This window comes from Pseudorasbora parva, chromosome 2 (assembly GCF_024679245.1).
Source record: "Pseudorasbora parva isolate DD20220531a chromosome 2, ASM2467924v1, whole genome shotgun sequence".
Lineage (NCBI taxonomy): Eukaryota > Metazoa > Chordata > Actinopteri > Cypriniformes > Gobionidae > Pseudorasbora > Pseudorasbora parva.
This window is the reverse complement of record NC_090173.1, coordinates 32,296,581-32,313,344: the sequence shown is the minus strand read 5'-3', so window position 1 is coordinate 32,313,344 and position 16,764 is coordinate 32,296,581. Positions and strand designations below refer to the sequence as shown.

At 36.1% G+C, this 16,764-nt stretch overlaps 2 protein-coding genes across 13 annotated transcripts in view; one reads left to right on the top strand and one right to left on the bottom strand.

The window, feature by feature from the left end:
- Positions 1-4,751, bottom strand: part of aldh16a1 (aldehyde dehydrogenase 16 family, member A1) — a 19,384-nt gene extending 14,633 nt beyond the window's left edge. The window contains exons 1-5 of one of the 5 annotated variants that reach the window (XM_067416198.1): positions 4,634-4,751; positions 4,418-4,497; positions 3,057-3,156; positions 2,837-2,963; positions 2,585-2,742 (exon numbers count right to left, since the gene is read on the bottom strand). In XM_067416198.1, coding sequence (XP_067272299.1) covers positions 2,585-2,742; positions 2,837-2,963; positions 3,057-3,156; positions 4,418-4,459 — 427 coding nt within the window. In that variant the 5' untranslated portion in view covers positions 4,460-4,497; positions 4,634-4,751. Of the gene's footprint in view, positions 1-2,584; positions 2,743-2,836; positions 2,964-3,056; positions 3,157-3,318; positions 3,443-4,417 lie in introns of those variants that run through there. The other 4 variants (XM_067416206.1, XM_067416184.1, XM_067416187.1 and 1 more) reach the window with 4 other exon arrangements.
- On the top strand, positions 3,533-16,764 carry baxb (BCL2 associated X, apoptosis regulator b). Of its 8 annotated transcripts, none has more exons than XM_067416295.1 (7): positions 3,542-3,672; positions 3,846-3,885; positions 5,489-5,519; positions 6,316-6,486; positions 6,596-6,731; positions 6,866-6,970; positions 16,075-16,764. In XM_067416295.1, the coding sequence occupies exons 1-7, from the start codon at positions 3,634-3,636 to the stop codon at positions 16,222-16,224; spliced, it is 672 nt and encodes a 223-aa protein (XP_067272396.1). In that variant the 5' UTR covers positions 3,542-3,633; the 3' UTR covers positions 16,225-16,764. The 8 variants fall into 8 exon arrangements, with proteins under 8 accessions (XP_067272340.1, XP_067272396.1, XP_067272330.1 ...); XM_067416229.1 differs by lacking the exon at positions 16,075-16,764 and adding an exon at positions 7,123-7,536; XM_067416286.1 differs by lacking the exons at positions 3,542-3,672; positions 3,846-3,885; positions 5,489-5,519; ... (1 more) ...; positions 6,596-6,731; positions 6,866-6,970 and adding exons at positions 8,760-9,911; positions 12,177-12,236; positions 12,332-12,362; ... (1 more) ...; positions 15,639-15,771; positions 15,899-15,991.

Genomic DNA, 16,764 nt, shown 5'->3' with positions numbered 1-16,764 from the left:
AAAACAATTTTCATATACCACTGCAACAGAGTTGAGCCATGACGCAAAAATGACTCTTGAGGCTGTATCTCTGCAATGCTTTGACATATTGACACCAAACTTTGCATGTGTCATTGTTATCTCAATCTGACTAAACCACATCATTTTCGTAACAGTAACACCTATTGGTTGAAAGTGATAATCCATTAAATCATTATTATTGACTGTATTTAAAATTCTACTTCTATTTTGCCTAAAATCAACTTAATAAGTCTTTAATGGCTCATTGTTGCAGTTGGTTTGAGACTTCCAGCCATGCTGGCATGTAGGGGTGTCAACAATAATCGATTCGGCGATGCATCGCGATGCGGGGCATGAACGATTCAGCATCGATGCGGCAAAGTGCCATAATCGATTATGTGCAATTCACCTTTATTCCACAAGGTGGCAATATCTGATACCCAATGATGAAGTGACGTTTCACTCATAGTTACCGCTGACAGAAAAAGAAAAGATAATTATAATCTGCAAAACTTGAAATGGGTTAGTGATTTACTTCAGAGAGCAAGTACTAAACACAATCATATGTTAGTGTCACTGTCTCTTGATGATGGATGTGGTCAAGAAGCTGTCAGTGATCAAAATATTGATTTTGAAGACGTTGAAAATGAGTCTGGAGAATTTGCTCGAGATCGCGAATATGAGGCAGATGCTGAATCTACTGGTAAACTCTGACGAGGTCATATGATGATGGTATTAAACATCTGCTCAAACTGAATCCTTCCAAGCTCCAAAAGGTAACGAAATAGGTTTTATTTTATTCTTCTGTAGCTGTTACTCTAAAATCAGGAGTTTTATATATTATGAAGACAGGTAGAGGTCTATCCATGTTAAATATAGATCCGGGTCGCTAACGACCTGAATATGTAAGAATGTTTGGTGAAACAGTCATGCATTTAAGGGTTAATTGCATTTTATTTAATTTTATTTAATTACATTTTATTTTATTTAATAACTTTTATGTCAAAGATACAGGAGACACATAGCAGCCAATACAATCTGTTGTTTAATATCTGCTTGTATTGCCTCATGACTGATGAAAAATTTGCTTTGTGTGCAGTAGAATTTTGATGCATCACAATGCATCGTAGAATCGAATTGAATCGAATCGTTACCTGGTGAATCGTAATCGAATCGAATCGTGAAGGCAGTGCCAATGCACACCCCTACTGGCATGTCTTGTCTTCTTATTTACGCTTGTTGACTGTATTTTAAATTGTACTGCTATTTTGCCTAAAATCAACTTAATAAGTCTTTAATGGCTCATTGTTGCAGTTGGTTTGACACTTCCAGCCATGCTGGCATGTCTTGTCTTCTTATTTGCGCTTGGCCCCGATAATTGCTGCTTGCAGCTATATTTCAATTTGTAATTGTATCTCTTCCATCAGTAATTTTCTTTCAAAGTAATATAGCATCCTATTTGGATATGGGTGTTACGATCTTCCGAACAGCAGGAGGCGCTGTTTTGGAAAAAAACGAGGGGTCTGAGACTCGTGAGTGCGGGACTGTAGATGCAGGCTCCGAATCTGCAGCTTCATACATTTGGAGTGAATAGAGGATTACAAACCAGATGGCATATGTTTAATCTGTGATTCATATTTTACCCCATACATATCTATGGTTATACAGGCATTTCTGTACCTATTATACTTTCATAGTGTTATTAAAGAGAAATTTTCCTTTGTACAAAGTTCATATTGCACTCCTGCAAAGATGAATATAGAAAACGTGGTTACACTTTTTTTTAAGGTGGCTTTATTATGTTTGACACCCGTAAGACCTTGTTCATCTTCGGAACACAAATTAAGATATTTTTGTTGAATCTTGAGAGGAAATGAAATTGGTGTCAATGGAGGCCTTTCTGAGCCATCGGATTTTAACAAAAATATCTTAATTTGTGTTCCGAAGATGAACGGAGGGGTGTCGAATGACGCGAGGGTGAGTAATTAATGACAGAATTTTCATTTTTGGGTGAACTAACCCTTTAAGTACTGAGTAATATTAAGTAACTACATGTACTTAATATAAGGTTAGGGTAAGATTAGGGTTTGGTTTATGATTTTTTGGATGCAATTGTGCATAATTTATAATTATTACTATAGTAACTATTTGTGACATATATAACAATGACACTGTAAAATAAAGCGTTACCAAAAATATAATTGCGATTGCTTTCCTGCATAAAAACATGACAAATGCATTATAGAAAATGCGATTTTGAGAGCAATCTGGATGCAACATTGAGTGGTGGGGTATTTTTCTAAAAAAATGATAATGCTAGAAGAGTAGAGTGAGAACTTTGTTATGTCTGTTCTTTCTTTATCATCTTGTGAACTTTTATTATCTTTTATGCATGCACAGAAAGGTGATTTAAGCACTTTTTCAATGAAGATGAGAAACTTTTGGAAAACGCTTGAAAATTCTAGTGTGACTGTACACATAAATCTGTTTTCAGTCGTATCTGAATTAATCTAGAAATAGCCACATTTTCTCCCCTTTTATGAGTTCTGTTCAGATTCATTTAAACGAATAAACGCATACATACCTTGTGGAGTCCACTCAGGCATGAGTGTGTCTCGCATTTGAGCCCAGCTGGCGTAGTATTGGGCCAGTCTAATGAGCACCGTAGGAGAGGTAGAAGACTGAGAGAGCTCACACAGCTCAGAGACACACTGACTGTGTCTTTGCAGAACACTCGCTAACCTGGGGCACAAACATATATTATAACGATATAAACCTGACAATTATTGTGAAAGGATAATTGTTTATGACATTATTTTGAGTAAAGATCTAGTACTTGAGTAAGACTTTGGCTCTCTGGTAACAGCTCAGTTCACTCCAGGTTTTGAAGCCTCCAGCTGCAGAGGAGGCAGCAGACGCAACATCCTCATCTTTAACACACACAGTGCTGCAGACCACTGCTGCTGCAAAGAGAGAGGAGGGCAGCAGACGTTATCTTATCATTTCATGGAAGACTGGATAACGGATAAGAACTTCAGGAATCCAATATTGTTCACCTTTGGAATCAGTCACATTCTGGGTTTGCCTGTCTGCGGGACTGGAAAATTTCCCATCAATAAAGAAACCAAGAGTGCGAGAACGCTTCTCCAGCCAAGACTGAGGGAGAGAATGACATGCAGGAAAATTGACAACATTGAGAAAGAAATTAAGATACTATACTTGAGAATTAGGTGCAACTTATGTTGAAAAAAAAAAAAACGAATTTCTCTGATAATTTATGCTTCTAACTACAAGCATGTTTGATTGAAGTAAACATACTGTGGGTTGGTGTGTGTTCCACCTCATTGAGAGAACCAATAGATTGGCTTGGTGAAAACAGGGTGAAGGTTACAGTAGATCATTCACAAAATACATGAACAGTTAACAGTTTTGAACTTTGCTCACAACAATGACTAATACTAACCTGTATAACTTTCACTTGGGTTTTTGTAAAGCGTAAAATAAGACATACACTGATCAGGCATAAAATTATGACCACCTTCCTAATATTGTAATGGTATTACCCTTTTGCTACCAAAACAGCCCTGACCCATCGAGGCATGGACTCCACTAGACCACTGTGCTGGCACCAAGATGTTAACAGCAGATCCTTTAAGTCCAGTAAATTGCAAGGTAGGGCGTTCATGGATCTGATATGTTTGTTCAGCACATCCCACTGATGCTCGACCGAACAGTTAACTGGAGCCATTGACTTCCATAGTAGGAAATTCCTACTATGGAAGTCAATGGCTCCAGTTAACTGTTCAGTTACTGACATTCTTCAAAAAATCTTCCCTTGTGTTCAGCTGAAGAAAGAAATTCATACAGGTTTGGAACAGCTTGAGGGTGAGTAAAGGATGACAGAATTTTCATTTTAAAGTGAACTATCCCTTTAAGAGATAATCAGTGTTATTCACTTCATCGGTCATAATACTATACCTGATCAGTATTAAACAGACAGCCTCAGTCACTTTATTATCAAAAAGATGCAATGGAAGTTAATGGTGAAGCTATCAGTTTTTAATCTTCTACCATCTAATTTTGTATTTTACATAAGAGTTATGTGGATTTAGATGTAACGGATGGATACATTACTGAATTTACATTTTTAGCTCAACTATTACTTGGAGGAGACATGCATCAAGAAGGACAATCCGCATAGTGTTGTTTTTAATGCAATTTTACAGCAAGAGGACCACCAGATTACTGTCACATGCTTTTCTCGTGAGCTGTCATGCACCTTGCTTTATACTGTCACATGTAAACCCTTTTCACATTAGGTGAAAACGTGACAGCATGCTATGCTGCTTGAAATAATACAAAGTTGCCCAAGATACATTTAAGATACAAATTTCCCCCTCAGGGGAAAGCGCTTTACCTGTGCTGTTGCAGTGCTCGTGCTGGATGATCCATACTCCATAGTCTGAAAGATTTCGTGCACAGTCTTTGCAGAAATACCTGCCATAACAAATTAAAACTAAAGAAATAGCAATTACGGATTTCTTAAAATATGCCAATTCAAAATAAAATAATAATAAGTGTGTATGATATTCTAACCGCAAACAGATATAGAAATGTGCAAAGCTGTACTAACAAAAATATGGAACAGACGATATCTCGATCGCAAAAAAACACGTAAATGTTGAATAAGTCTCACTATTTCAAAAGAACATTCAACGTGAGTTCTCACGTCACGTCCACGCGGGTATTTCTTCCTGGGTTGTATTTGTGTTGCCAGATATTGCGCAACAGAATCAAGCAAAGTGATCTGCAATAACAAGCACCCCGAAAAGTTTTTCTCGATTTAGAGAAAGTTTTTATAAAATAGTGTATTTTCAATAATATATATATAATTTTTTTTATTTTATTTTTTTATTTGAATATTTTCATGAATTGATAAAACGCAACCCTTTACGTTTATAAATAAAAATAACTTTCTGAACAAAAATCCCAGACAGATATGCTGATAGTACATGGACATGGCAACACTGGTAGTTCATGTCAAATGGAGACCCTAATCATACTACTGAACTACACAGCAGAGGAACTCATTCACAACACTGTATGGCATGTAAACAACATATACAAATTTTAAAAATTGAAAACAATTCCATGTTTAACTCGCTAATAAAATAATTTAAGGAAGGAGTTCCCATCTGTAGTACCGACAAATGGCAACTCCAGAGGGCGTAGTCTCTTCGTCAGAAGCTGCGAGGAAGAAGAAGCTCGTGAAAAAGTTGTGAAGGCTACTGTCCTGAAATAGAGTAGGATTCCCCCCAGAGCTACATTCATTAGGAAACATTATCTGAGAAACTAAATATCAGCAATAATATATATAGATATATTTTACTAACATGGCTTGCGAAGTCTCGCAGGGTAAGTGTCTGTTTGTTTGTGCTCTTCAATCGGTGTTAGATGTTTGTTACATGTGTTCCTCTTCGATCTACAGATGATCAGATTGGAGAAGCAATCTTAATCAGGTATGTTTCACTTTGTAAACATTTTGGATTTGTTTGTCGCAGTATAAACGTAACGTTTCCATTAATGGTTACTTTCCTTACTTTTTTGACACACACACACACACACACACACACACACACACACACACACACACACACACACACACACACACACACACACATTGTCCTGTGTAGAAGGTTAAATTATGATTAATTAAAAACCATTCTGTGACAAATCATTCATTATCACTAGTGGACAGTCACACAGGTAGGCCTATGTCATGAGTCATGACTAATCCAATACATGGCTCTACGCTTAGTTGACAGGCAACATAAATGACAATTTCACCGTTTTAACATCATTTCAATGGCCGACCTTGTCTGGCCAACCATGTCATTTTCTTTATCTGGTAAATAACAAGTCTGGAAATATATTTGAATTGAAATCATGAAAATATTGCAAACCGTAATTACCATAGTTGGCAGTCAAGATTCTCCTATTATTGTTATTGTAGATAGAATATTGAACAAAATGAGAGAACACTTAAAATAATGTTGTCAACATTTCCACCACAGAAGAAAATAGCATCATATGATGCTGGTCGAATGGTGTTGTTATTGTTCTGGGGGTTATTCAGTTAATAACATAGTTGAAAGAACTCTTGTGGACTGTACAAAAATAAATGACTTCTTAATTTTCTCATATCTTAATATTTCTCTAATATCTGTGTGTGATTTTATAACGCTTTTCCCTGCAATAATAGCTCTAAATATTTGACTCCAATGCAGTTAACATACAGTATAAAATGTCTTTCAGGGTGGTAAGAAATGAGGTGATGAATGTGGCAGCTGAAGGGAATGCAGCCCCACCAGACCTTCCCGAAGATCGACCAATAAGCAACCGCCAGGACCAGAAGCTTGTTCTACAGTTGGCAGAGACCATTAAAGTGATCGGTGATAGGCTCGATCAAGATCAAGCATTTAATGAGTCAGTTTGAGATTTTAATCTTTGTCTGTCTTTACTGAATATCAGTGGTGTTATCTATACAGGTTTTTAAAAACCTATGGTTTCTCTTTCTGTTGTTCTAAACTCACAGCATGATTGATGGCTTAGTAAAAGTAGCTGATCAAAGAAGTTTTTGGAAACTGGTGGAAAAGGTTTTCACAGATGGCCAGATCAACTGGGGGAGAATTATAGTTCTGTTCTATTCAGTTGGAAAGCTGTCTTCAAAGGTATTGGATTAGCTAGATCCTGTATGTTTTCTGTCAAAATTATTAATGTAATGATGATTGTCCAAATGCATATCTTTATGTTAATATTTGTACAGTTAATTTGCTACTTCTAAGCTCCTCTTTGCTCTCAATAGATGGTCCTTGCACGCTTACCCAGAGTTGTTTCAGGAATTCTGAACTTATGTCTGGATTACTTTAGGAAGAATCTGTTGGAATGGATTCGCAAAGTGGGAGGATGGGTAAGAAATATTTTACATTACTCCTTACTGTTTCGAATACTGGAATATAAAGAAGCATTTGACTTGTTGTATTTTCTTCTTTAGAATATGTGTTGATCATTATTGGTCAAAATATCACATGTGTATTTGTTTGTATATATGCCGTAATACAGATGCACAGTATTCCCGCATTGGCCTGTTTCTCCTTTGAGCAATTTTCTGGTTCTTCACTGAGAAGGTATTTTCCCTATTTCGGGTCGATGTTTGCCTTCAGCTGCGGCCTACTGTTAGGTGGCTTCATCTTCTCAAGACTTCAGAAAAACTAAAAGAGAGAGAATGGAGATACAGCAACAGAAGTATCAAGTCTGTAAACCTGAAAGAAATCATGTGAATCATGCCGATCTGCAGAATGATTTAGTAATTAGTTTTATATTTTATTTTATATGTATTTATACTATTTTGTAAGAAAACATTTAATATGGTAATGTTATGATAATTGAGTTAAATAAATGTACATGCTCAGGACAAATTGTACAGCAATAAGAACTGAGCCTTAGTTTTTTTTTATTAAAAATTGTCATATGCCATGTAAGTGTTGTGCATTTAATGTGGCTAAAGTTCCCAATTTCTGAAACTGTTTTTTGGTCTTCTTTTTTTCTGTTTTTAAAGGGATACTTCACCACTTTTTCTTATTAAACTGTTATTCCCTTAACTAAGACGAGTTGATACATACCTCTCTCGTCTGAGTGTGTGCTCTTAATCTCTCTGACGCGCGGTGACGATCTAATAGAGTTTAGCTTAGCCCACTAAGCCCAGTTCATTCACTATGGTACCAAACAGAGATCAAGTTAGAAGCCACCAAACACCTCCACGTTTTCCCTATTTAAATACAGTTACACGAATAGTTGAACGATCAAGTATGGTGACATAAAATAAAACGTGGCCCTTTTCTAAGCTGATTAAAAAGGAGAACTATAATGTATGGCGGAATAGCACCCTCAGGGGGAAGATTTTTCAGCCGAGACTTTTTACTGCGCCGAGTCGAAGTACTCTCAGAAGTGATATTCCACCATACATTATAGTTCTCCTTTTTAATCCGCTTAGAAATTTTATTTCACTATTTTATGTCACCATAATTGATCCTTCAACTATTTGTGTAACTGTATTTAAATAGGGAAAATGTGGAGGTGTTTGGTTGCTTCTAACTTGATCTCTGTTTGGTACCATAGTGAATGAACTCAGCTTAGTGGGCTAAGCTAAATGCTAAGCTAAACATCAGAGAGTTTAAGGGTGTTTTCACACTTGGGTCCTCTTTAAAAGAACCGAACTCAGACTCCTTTAAGTGGACCAAGAAGTGAACCAAGTGAAAAAGGACCCAGTTCTCTTTACGTTCACACTCTCCCTGTCTCTGAAAGAGGACTCAGATCATTTTTGTTCCCCTTTAGTAGGAATGTGGTCTCAGACCCCTTTGTGTTCAGACTGTTGCTTTTTGGATCTAGTCCAGTTCAGTTTTTGATGGCTGACCCTATGGCGTTCAACATTTGATCCCATTCACTTACATTGTTTGTTCCTCAGTAACTCAAGATATTTGTTTGTAAAGATTATAATTACTTTATGACAGTACAAATGCTGTTGTATTAGTTTATCTTAAAAAAAAAAAAAAAAAAAAATATATATATATATATATATATAGGCCTATATATATATATATATATATATATATATATATATATATATATATATATATATATATTATATATAATATTACATATTCTTGCACTAGCTATATAACACGTCCTTCTTTTCAACTAACATTTGAATTGTTTTCCTTGATTCATGTTTATTTTATTGCAGAAGGCAATGATAACATCAGCATACAAAAAATAAACAACACAATAAAAAAATAAAAGAAAGATGCAAATTAAATAAACTGCTTTCAATTTCCCAGGTAAAGTATAGATATGCCTAAAAGCAGCATTCAAGAAAGCAATGGAATAATCACATGAAAAAATAAAACCGCATTCTTCACTGTATGATGAACTGCATATTCTGCATATTCTCCACTGATTCTTTTATTAGGCTAATGCAGATGTTTACATTCATTTAAGACAAAACCACCTGTTTATGTGAAACTTGTGTGTTTTTGACGCTTTAAAATAAATGCAATAAGACGCTAAAGATTCAGTTTATTTCACGCGCTGTGACAGCTGCTTCTGCATGTGCTAGGTGTGTGTGCTCGTAACACCATTTTAAACTGGCGCGCAGCCGCGTCTCTCTCACACAGTTCGGAAGCGGTTGAAATTGCAATAAACAAGTGTATGTTGTGAACGAATAATTTGTAGAGATTTGTCAGAAGAATCAGCCGCGATGAACAGCCGATTTGTACGGAGGCATCTGATGACCAAACTACATTAGAATTCAAGAACAGAAAAAATCAAGTAATCCCAGAGCGGTTTGTGTTCAGACTGCGTGTTTTTAGCGAACCGTACCATAAGATGAGATCGAACCGTACCCAGACCGTCTCGGCTCGGTTCGCTTTAAAGGGGTCTGAGATCGTTAGGAGTGTTCACATATGGGCCAAAAATCACGCGAACCTCGCTCAGACCCCTGAAAAGGACCAAGTGTGAAAACACCCTAAGGGTGCTTTCACATCTTCGGTTCATTTGGTCCGAACCAAGGGCAAACAATTATACATTGTTGCATTTTTTCTGATTTTTTGGTTCCTTTTCACACCACACTGATTGCTTTGGTCCGAACCAGTTGAAACGAACCAAAACGCAGGCATGTGACAACATCCACATCACTCATTGGCCATGGCGTGTTTCCTAAACTGCTTTTCGTTTGGTCAGAATTTACATGTGGGAAAATTCCAACAGGAGAGGCAAAGCCAGCAAACTATAATAACACTATGGAGAGACGACTACGCGGGCCAGTTTTGTCCCTGGCCATAATCTACTACACTGTGTGTATTTACCACAGTATGCAAACAAAACATTTCTATAGTGAAGCGCAGATGCGACATGAAAACAACGTTCTAATGCACTGCAGACGGCGAACGCGCATCGCTCGTCACTTCAAGAGGAGGCGTGCATTAATTATTAACTCTTGACATGCTTCCATCTTCCGAAAATATTGCCAACGATCTATCAGGTAATAATATCATGCACACAATGTCAGCGCAGCTAACTACGGCAGCTGGTTCAGTCCAAAAATGATCAGTACTTTTGCAGTTGGTTCTGTTCGAGGTCGGATCACGTTCTCACCTCAAACAAACCGCTCCAGAGTTCGTTTGAAATCGTACCGAGACCACCTCTTCAAGGAGGTCTCGGTACGCTTGTTTGGTCCGCTTTTGGTGCGCACCCGAGTGCGATTGCTGCTTTCAGACCTGACCAAACGAACCGCACCAAAGAGGGAAACAAACTCTAGTACGATTCAACCGAACTAAATAAGGCAGGTGTGAAAGCACCCTAAGAGCACGCACTGAGACAAGAGAGGTATGTATCAGCTCGTCTTAGTTAAGGGAATAACATACTTTAATATAAAAAAGCGGTGAAGTATCCCTTTAAGATAAATATATTAAGGTATTTACAGCTTCTATGCCCCATTGACATGATTCTGTGAGAAAACACACGTGTGTGTGTGTGTGTGTGTGTGTGTGTGTGTGTGTGTATGTATATGTATATATATCACAAATACACACATACAGGCTACGTCGCCAAGACGCTTGAAGAAACCTTACCTCATAGCTACAGTAAGTATTAGCACTTGTGTAAAAATGCTCTAAAGGATTCTTTTTAAAACTAATGTCATAAATAGTTTTTATTTATCAGTTAACCTCTGTTAACTAAATTAAATCAAGTTGTGACCACCCTTTGCGTTTAAAACAGGTTTTGTCCAAGTACGCATGCACATAGTTTTTCTGGTAACTTTGCAGGTAGGGTTCTTCAAGCATCTTGGTGATGTTGCTGCAGTTCTGGAATTAATCTGTCAGTATTTCTCTTTTTCTTCATGTAATCATGGACAGACTTGATTATGTGAGATCAGGGGCCTGTACCATGATGGTATGGTTACAGGATTAGTTTCGACAAAACCAAGCCAATCTATTCAGGCTTTGTTGGTCCCATGATGCTGATCATCAGCTTTCTCTGTCAACTCGGGCTTAGATCCTGAGTTTAGCTGTGACATCAGCAGCCAATCACATGCTGTGGATCAACTGAGATTCACTTCTCGGGAAAGCAGCGAGATTCCTTTATCTCTTCCGCAGATTAATACATGATTGAGAATATTAAGAATTAATATTAAGAAAGAGCATAAGTTACTATGGAGATGAACACAGGTAAAAGCCAAACCACTTTAAAATCCAGGATTGGCATAAACTGGCTAACCAGTTAAACCAGCTTCATGGTATAGGCCCCTGATCTCTGTGTGGAACACTAGCTGTTGTGAAATAAATAAATACTATTAATGGGAAAATAAATGTAAATTGATATTTCCTACTGACACTACAGCAAAACAATTTTGTCTTAAAACAATTTTTCTTCGGTGAAAATACTAACGTGCACAAGACTTTTGCATGATAGTGTATATTACACACTTTTTCCACTCCATGTCATTACATTGTTCAAAGCATAAGACACAAATTGGTAGAAAAAAAGAAAAACATTTACAAAAAATTATATTTTATTCATAGGTTATGATATTTCATCTGCAGTGGACCCCAGGACACAGCTAAAATGACATGACATTGCATGTATAGGCAAAAACAATGGGATTTTTTCAATATTTAGGTTTCAGGATTTAAAAAAAAAGAAAAGAAAAACGATTCTTAACTTGCTATGGAAGATATAGGGAAATTAATTGATATACCGTTACTTTATGCAATATATGGGTAAAATGGTCATACATGGGTTTTCCCAAATAATATGTTGTGCCTATACACTGTGTAATTGGAGCAACATGTAATGAAACAAGAAGTGTAATAATGGGAGTAATAATGCAACATCTTCATCATGTTATTTGATCGACAGACAAAAGGAAATGCACCAAACAACACTTTCACTTTTATTTTCACTTAGACTATTTCGACGCTAGCAGTAATGCGGAACTGACGAATATTGTCTATGGCTATTGTTGATTTAAAACAAGACTTACTAAACCTGTTAGAAATTTGCATTATGTTATGACGTATAGGCAATAGATAGGTACACTTTCATTTTGTTTTGAGAAGTGACCATCAAAACCTGAGGACCAAAGAGGAAGATCAGTAAAGAAGTGCTCATGGCATCAGGTATTCAGACTTCACCAAACTGGCCTTTTGCATGATTTATTATCGTGCGCTATTATAAAATCCATTAATGTGACATTTACGTTTGTATCTTTTAGATGAACAGTTTTCAAAGAATCTTTTACTTCGGTAAGTTTCACACATAGCTATTCCTATATAGCCCAAGGCTACATATTGGTTTGTATATAGCCTATTGACATATTTGTTTGATATTGAGCAGATAGCTTTATAAATAAACTAAAAAGAGATAAATAAAGACTTGTAAGTAATCATTTTTCATAATGTCAATTTAAAACGTAGTAATATATGTAGCCTAACTATTGATTCATATTCTCAATGTTATTCGTTGTGCCATTTTTATTGTAATTCATTTTACGCATTGAATAAAGTATCGGGTTGCCATTAGTTTGGTTTCTTTAAATCATCGATTTTCATACTCATGTTTTCAGATCGGTGAAGGACCAGGCACAGAGGGCGGGAACATGTGCACTGTCTCTTCCTGAACCGCTGCCGATGAGTGAGGAGCAGGAGCAGCTCCTGGATCAGATGGCTGAACTCATCAGGAACATCGGCGACATTGTCGATCGGGATAAAAAATTAAAGAAGTTAGTATCGAAAGGTCTTTTTGCTATGCGAGTGTATCACTGGAACCTATAATAATCATGGGAGTTTTTTAACCATGAACGTGAAAAAAGTGACAGTTTTAAATAGCCTATATCACAAAAGAGAAAGTAGCAATTACAAGGAAAAAGAGTTGAAATTATGACACAAAGTTGCTATCTTATTATGGAAGCAGGAATAATGAATTGTTTTATCAAGCAGGGGAGAGTGTTGCACAACCTAGCACTTTTTATTCAATTTATTTAAATCCACTTGGGGTTCAGAGTATTTATTTTATTACACATTTATTTCACACAAATCTACTACAATTATGTGGTTTGTTTAATTAATACAGTGTACTTTTTCATAATTTAACCCGAAATAATTCAAGTGAAATGTGACAACATGCCCCATAGCACAATGACACCAAATGACCGCTTTAAATGTTACCTAATCTAATAATAATAATAATTAAAAAAAAAAAAATCCAAGACAAACTAAAATATTTAGTCAATATAATACAATAATTAACTTTAAAACTGACAACAACAAAAAACTAGTACTGGGGAAAAATACATCGTGATTAAACGCATTCAAAATAAAAGTTTGTGTTTACATAATATGCGTGTACTGTGTATAATTATTATGTATACATAAATACACACACACAAAATATATATTTTTATATAAGATACATTTTATATACAGTATGCAAATATTTCTTAAATATAAACATGCATGTGTGTGTATTTATACATAATTATACACAGTGCACATATATTGTATGAGCCATATTCAGTTGTAATTTTAATTTTGTAATTTTGTCCTGTGCCACTATAGGGGGCTGGATGTGCTCTGTGGCTCAGCTGATGTCAGGTGCCTGTACCATGATGGTAGTTTAACAAACTCAGGGTTACAGGATTAGTATTGAGTTGACTAAACCAAACCAATCTATTCAGGCTTTGTTGGTCTCATGATGCTGATCATCAGCTTTCTCTGTCTACTCGGGCTTAGATCCTGAGTTTAGCTGTGACATCAGCAGTGAACAGCCAATCACACGCTGTGGATCACCGAGATTCACTTCTCACGAGAAAAGCAGCAAGATTAATTTCTGTTCGCTTTTCTGCAGAATATTGCATTATTGAAATATATTAAGAATTTAAACAAATTTACACAGCAAGAAGAAAATAGCTATTTATGAAAGAGGATAACTAAAAGAAAAATATAATTATACGTCAATGCAAGTAAAAGTTATGAAGATAGTTAAGTTGATATAGAGAAACATTTAACATTTGTTAACATTTGTTTATTTAACATAAATGTTAACATTTAACATTTAAGCTCAGTCAGCTTTTTAGTAGATTTTTTTAATAGCTTTGTTTATTGATTTTAAAGCTTATTTGTATGACTGTATAGGCTATTAATATTAATTTAACAAAGTGCCTATTAATTATTAATTTACTAAAATGATAAATGTGTAATTGATTAAGGGTATAATAATTACATAAATTATATCTAAATCATTCAAAATTAATATTATTATAAATAAGCATTGTTAAAAGCCAGACGCTTTAGTCTTTAAAAACCATTTGCTCTGTGACCTTTAATTTGGAGCAGAAACAGGGGGAGTGGCTTTATTGCATCAGAGGCGTGTCACTTTTCTCACAGCTGATTGGTCCAGTTTCAGTTTGAGATATTTTATCCAGAACATAACCTGCCCTGGAGCAGGTTAGCCGTGGAGCATTAGTTACTATGGAGATGAACTCTGCTAAAAGCCAAACCACGTTAATGGTACCTAAAACCCAGGATTGGCACAAACTAAGCTTAAACATATCTGGCTAACCAGCTAAACCGGCTTCATGGTATTGGCCCCAGGGCAGCACGGGTATGTCATTTAACTTGGAGGAAGTTCAGAGACAGGTGTTGCTGATTGGGAAGCAAACTGTTTTCGACTGTCAAGTTGTGTCTTACCTTTATGGTGAACAATAGGGTTTGTTGTTTTGGTTATGTATTGTGAGTTAAGAGATTTCCTCTAAAAGATGTATTGGAGGAGAATAAACTTGCTAGATAATAGTAAAAAGACTGAACTCTTGATTTGTATGAGACCGCATGGGCACACGTCCGGACTTAATCCATTATATTAGCAACCAGTATTAGACTTCGTTTAGGACTTAGTCAATACATATATATTTTATGTAAACACAAACTGGATGCAAACACATTTTGGATGTGATTAATCACTATTAATTTTTCCCCAGCACAAAGAGCTCAGCATAGTTCAGAACATAATAATAATGAATAATTTCTGAAAATTGACACTGTCATTTCATTATTCACCTTTTTCTATGGTTTCTCAAAAGAATTCATGAAAGTATAGAATATCGTAGTTCTAATAGTGGCTCATTGTAGTGTTATAACATCACCCCCCTGCACAACTAGGATTCAAACCATGACTCGTGTCTTCTGCTGATAGATCAGCATTAAGGAACAATCTCAACTGTTAAATAACAGATATTAGATTGAAATAATAACAGATTTGTTTAAGTTTTAAATGAACAAAAAATTATGAAAAATTTGCAAAAAAAGTAGGTAATTTACTTTTGCTATGGTTAAATAAACATTAAGTGATATCTTCTAAAGATTGTTTAATTTTGGCACATTTTTTCTCTTAATAGTGTTGATATGGGAACAGTAAATGCACGAAGTTTCATCATTCTGGCATGTGTGGAAAGTTTTAAACCGTGTGTGTTACAACAAGCCCTGCGTTAGGTTGTGCCCCGCTCACCTCTTTGTGTTTAATTTTAGCATGGTTGATGGGTTTGCACGAGTGGTGGACAAACCGAGTTTCCTGAGGCTTGTAGACAAAGTGTTTGTTGATGACATCACATGGGGGAAAATTGCTACTTTCATCTGTGTTGTCGGAAAAGCAGTTGCAAAGGTAGGCCTATGCAGTGCTTTCTTACTTCTGCTGTAATTTGTGTGTTTCAGTGCCCAAAGTGTTAACTTTGCGGCCAGCTGTGGGGTTGCACTGCATTTGTACTTGTTTTTTTGTTTTGCATGAATAGATTCTGGCAGATTATGTCTCAGGGATTGTGTCTTGGACACTGGATTACTTCAAAGATAACTTACTGAACTGGATCTGCAATAGAGGAGGATGGGTAGGTATCAATAAACATGACAACACAGCACTGATGAGACACATCGGTAACAGTCATTGATTAACTCTTTTAAATACCTTCAGATCAATAGTATCTCTTCCTTGGCTCGGTACTCCTTTGAGCGAGATTTCTGTTCCTCGTCCCGCCTGATCTCCCTCTCTTCTGGAGTCCTCTTTATCAGTGGAGTACTGCTGGGTGGTCTCATCGTCTGGAGACTGAACAGATGTGCCTGAGGAGGGGCAGTCGAGGAGTGGCGAAGTGCGACAGACGTACTGTGATATTTTTTGTGTGCATCTCTCAGTCTCTCAGGATAAAAGGAAGATGAAATTTGACGGCCTTTTTCTTTAATTTCCAAAATGGGACAACATGCAATTACCAGCAAGACTTGAAATGTTATATAGATGCTGTGCCAAGAACTGTTCAGTCATTTTGAATGCTGTTGTTATTAAATAACCTCTACCTCATTTTCATTAGTGTTACTATTTTAACTCCATGCATTTTGTTGAAAGAACCTCTTTTAAATCTGATCTCATCTGCGCCTAATTAAAACGGACTGGTTGTGGATCAGTGCATATAGACAGTGCTTTATAAATAGCCCTGTAGTTACACAAAATAACTACATATATGGAGTATGAAAAATTATATTGTTATATTTGAATTTCACAATAATGTAGATTAAAGCTACACTTTGTAACTTTTTTTGTTTATTCTTAGCTAAAAACACTTAGTTCTTTCGAAAATATATGTGCTCATTAATGTATATTTACTTGAAA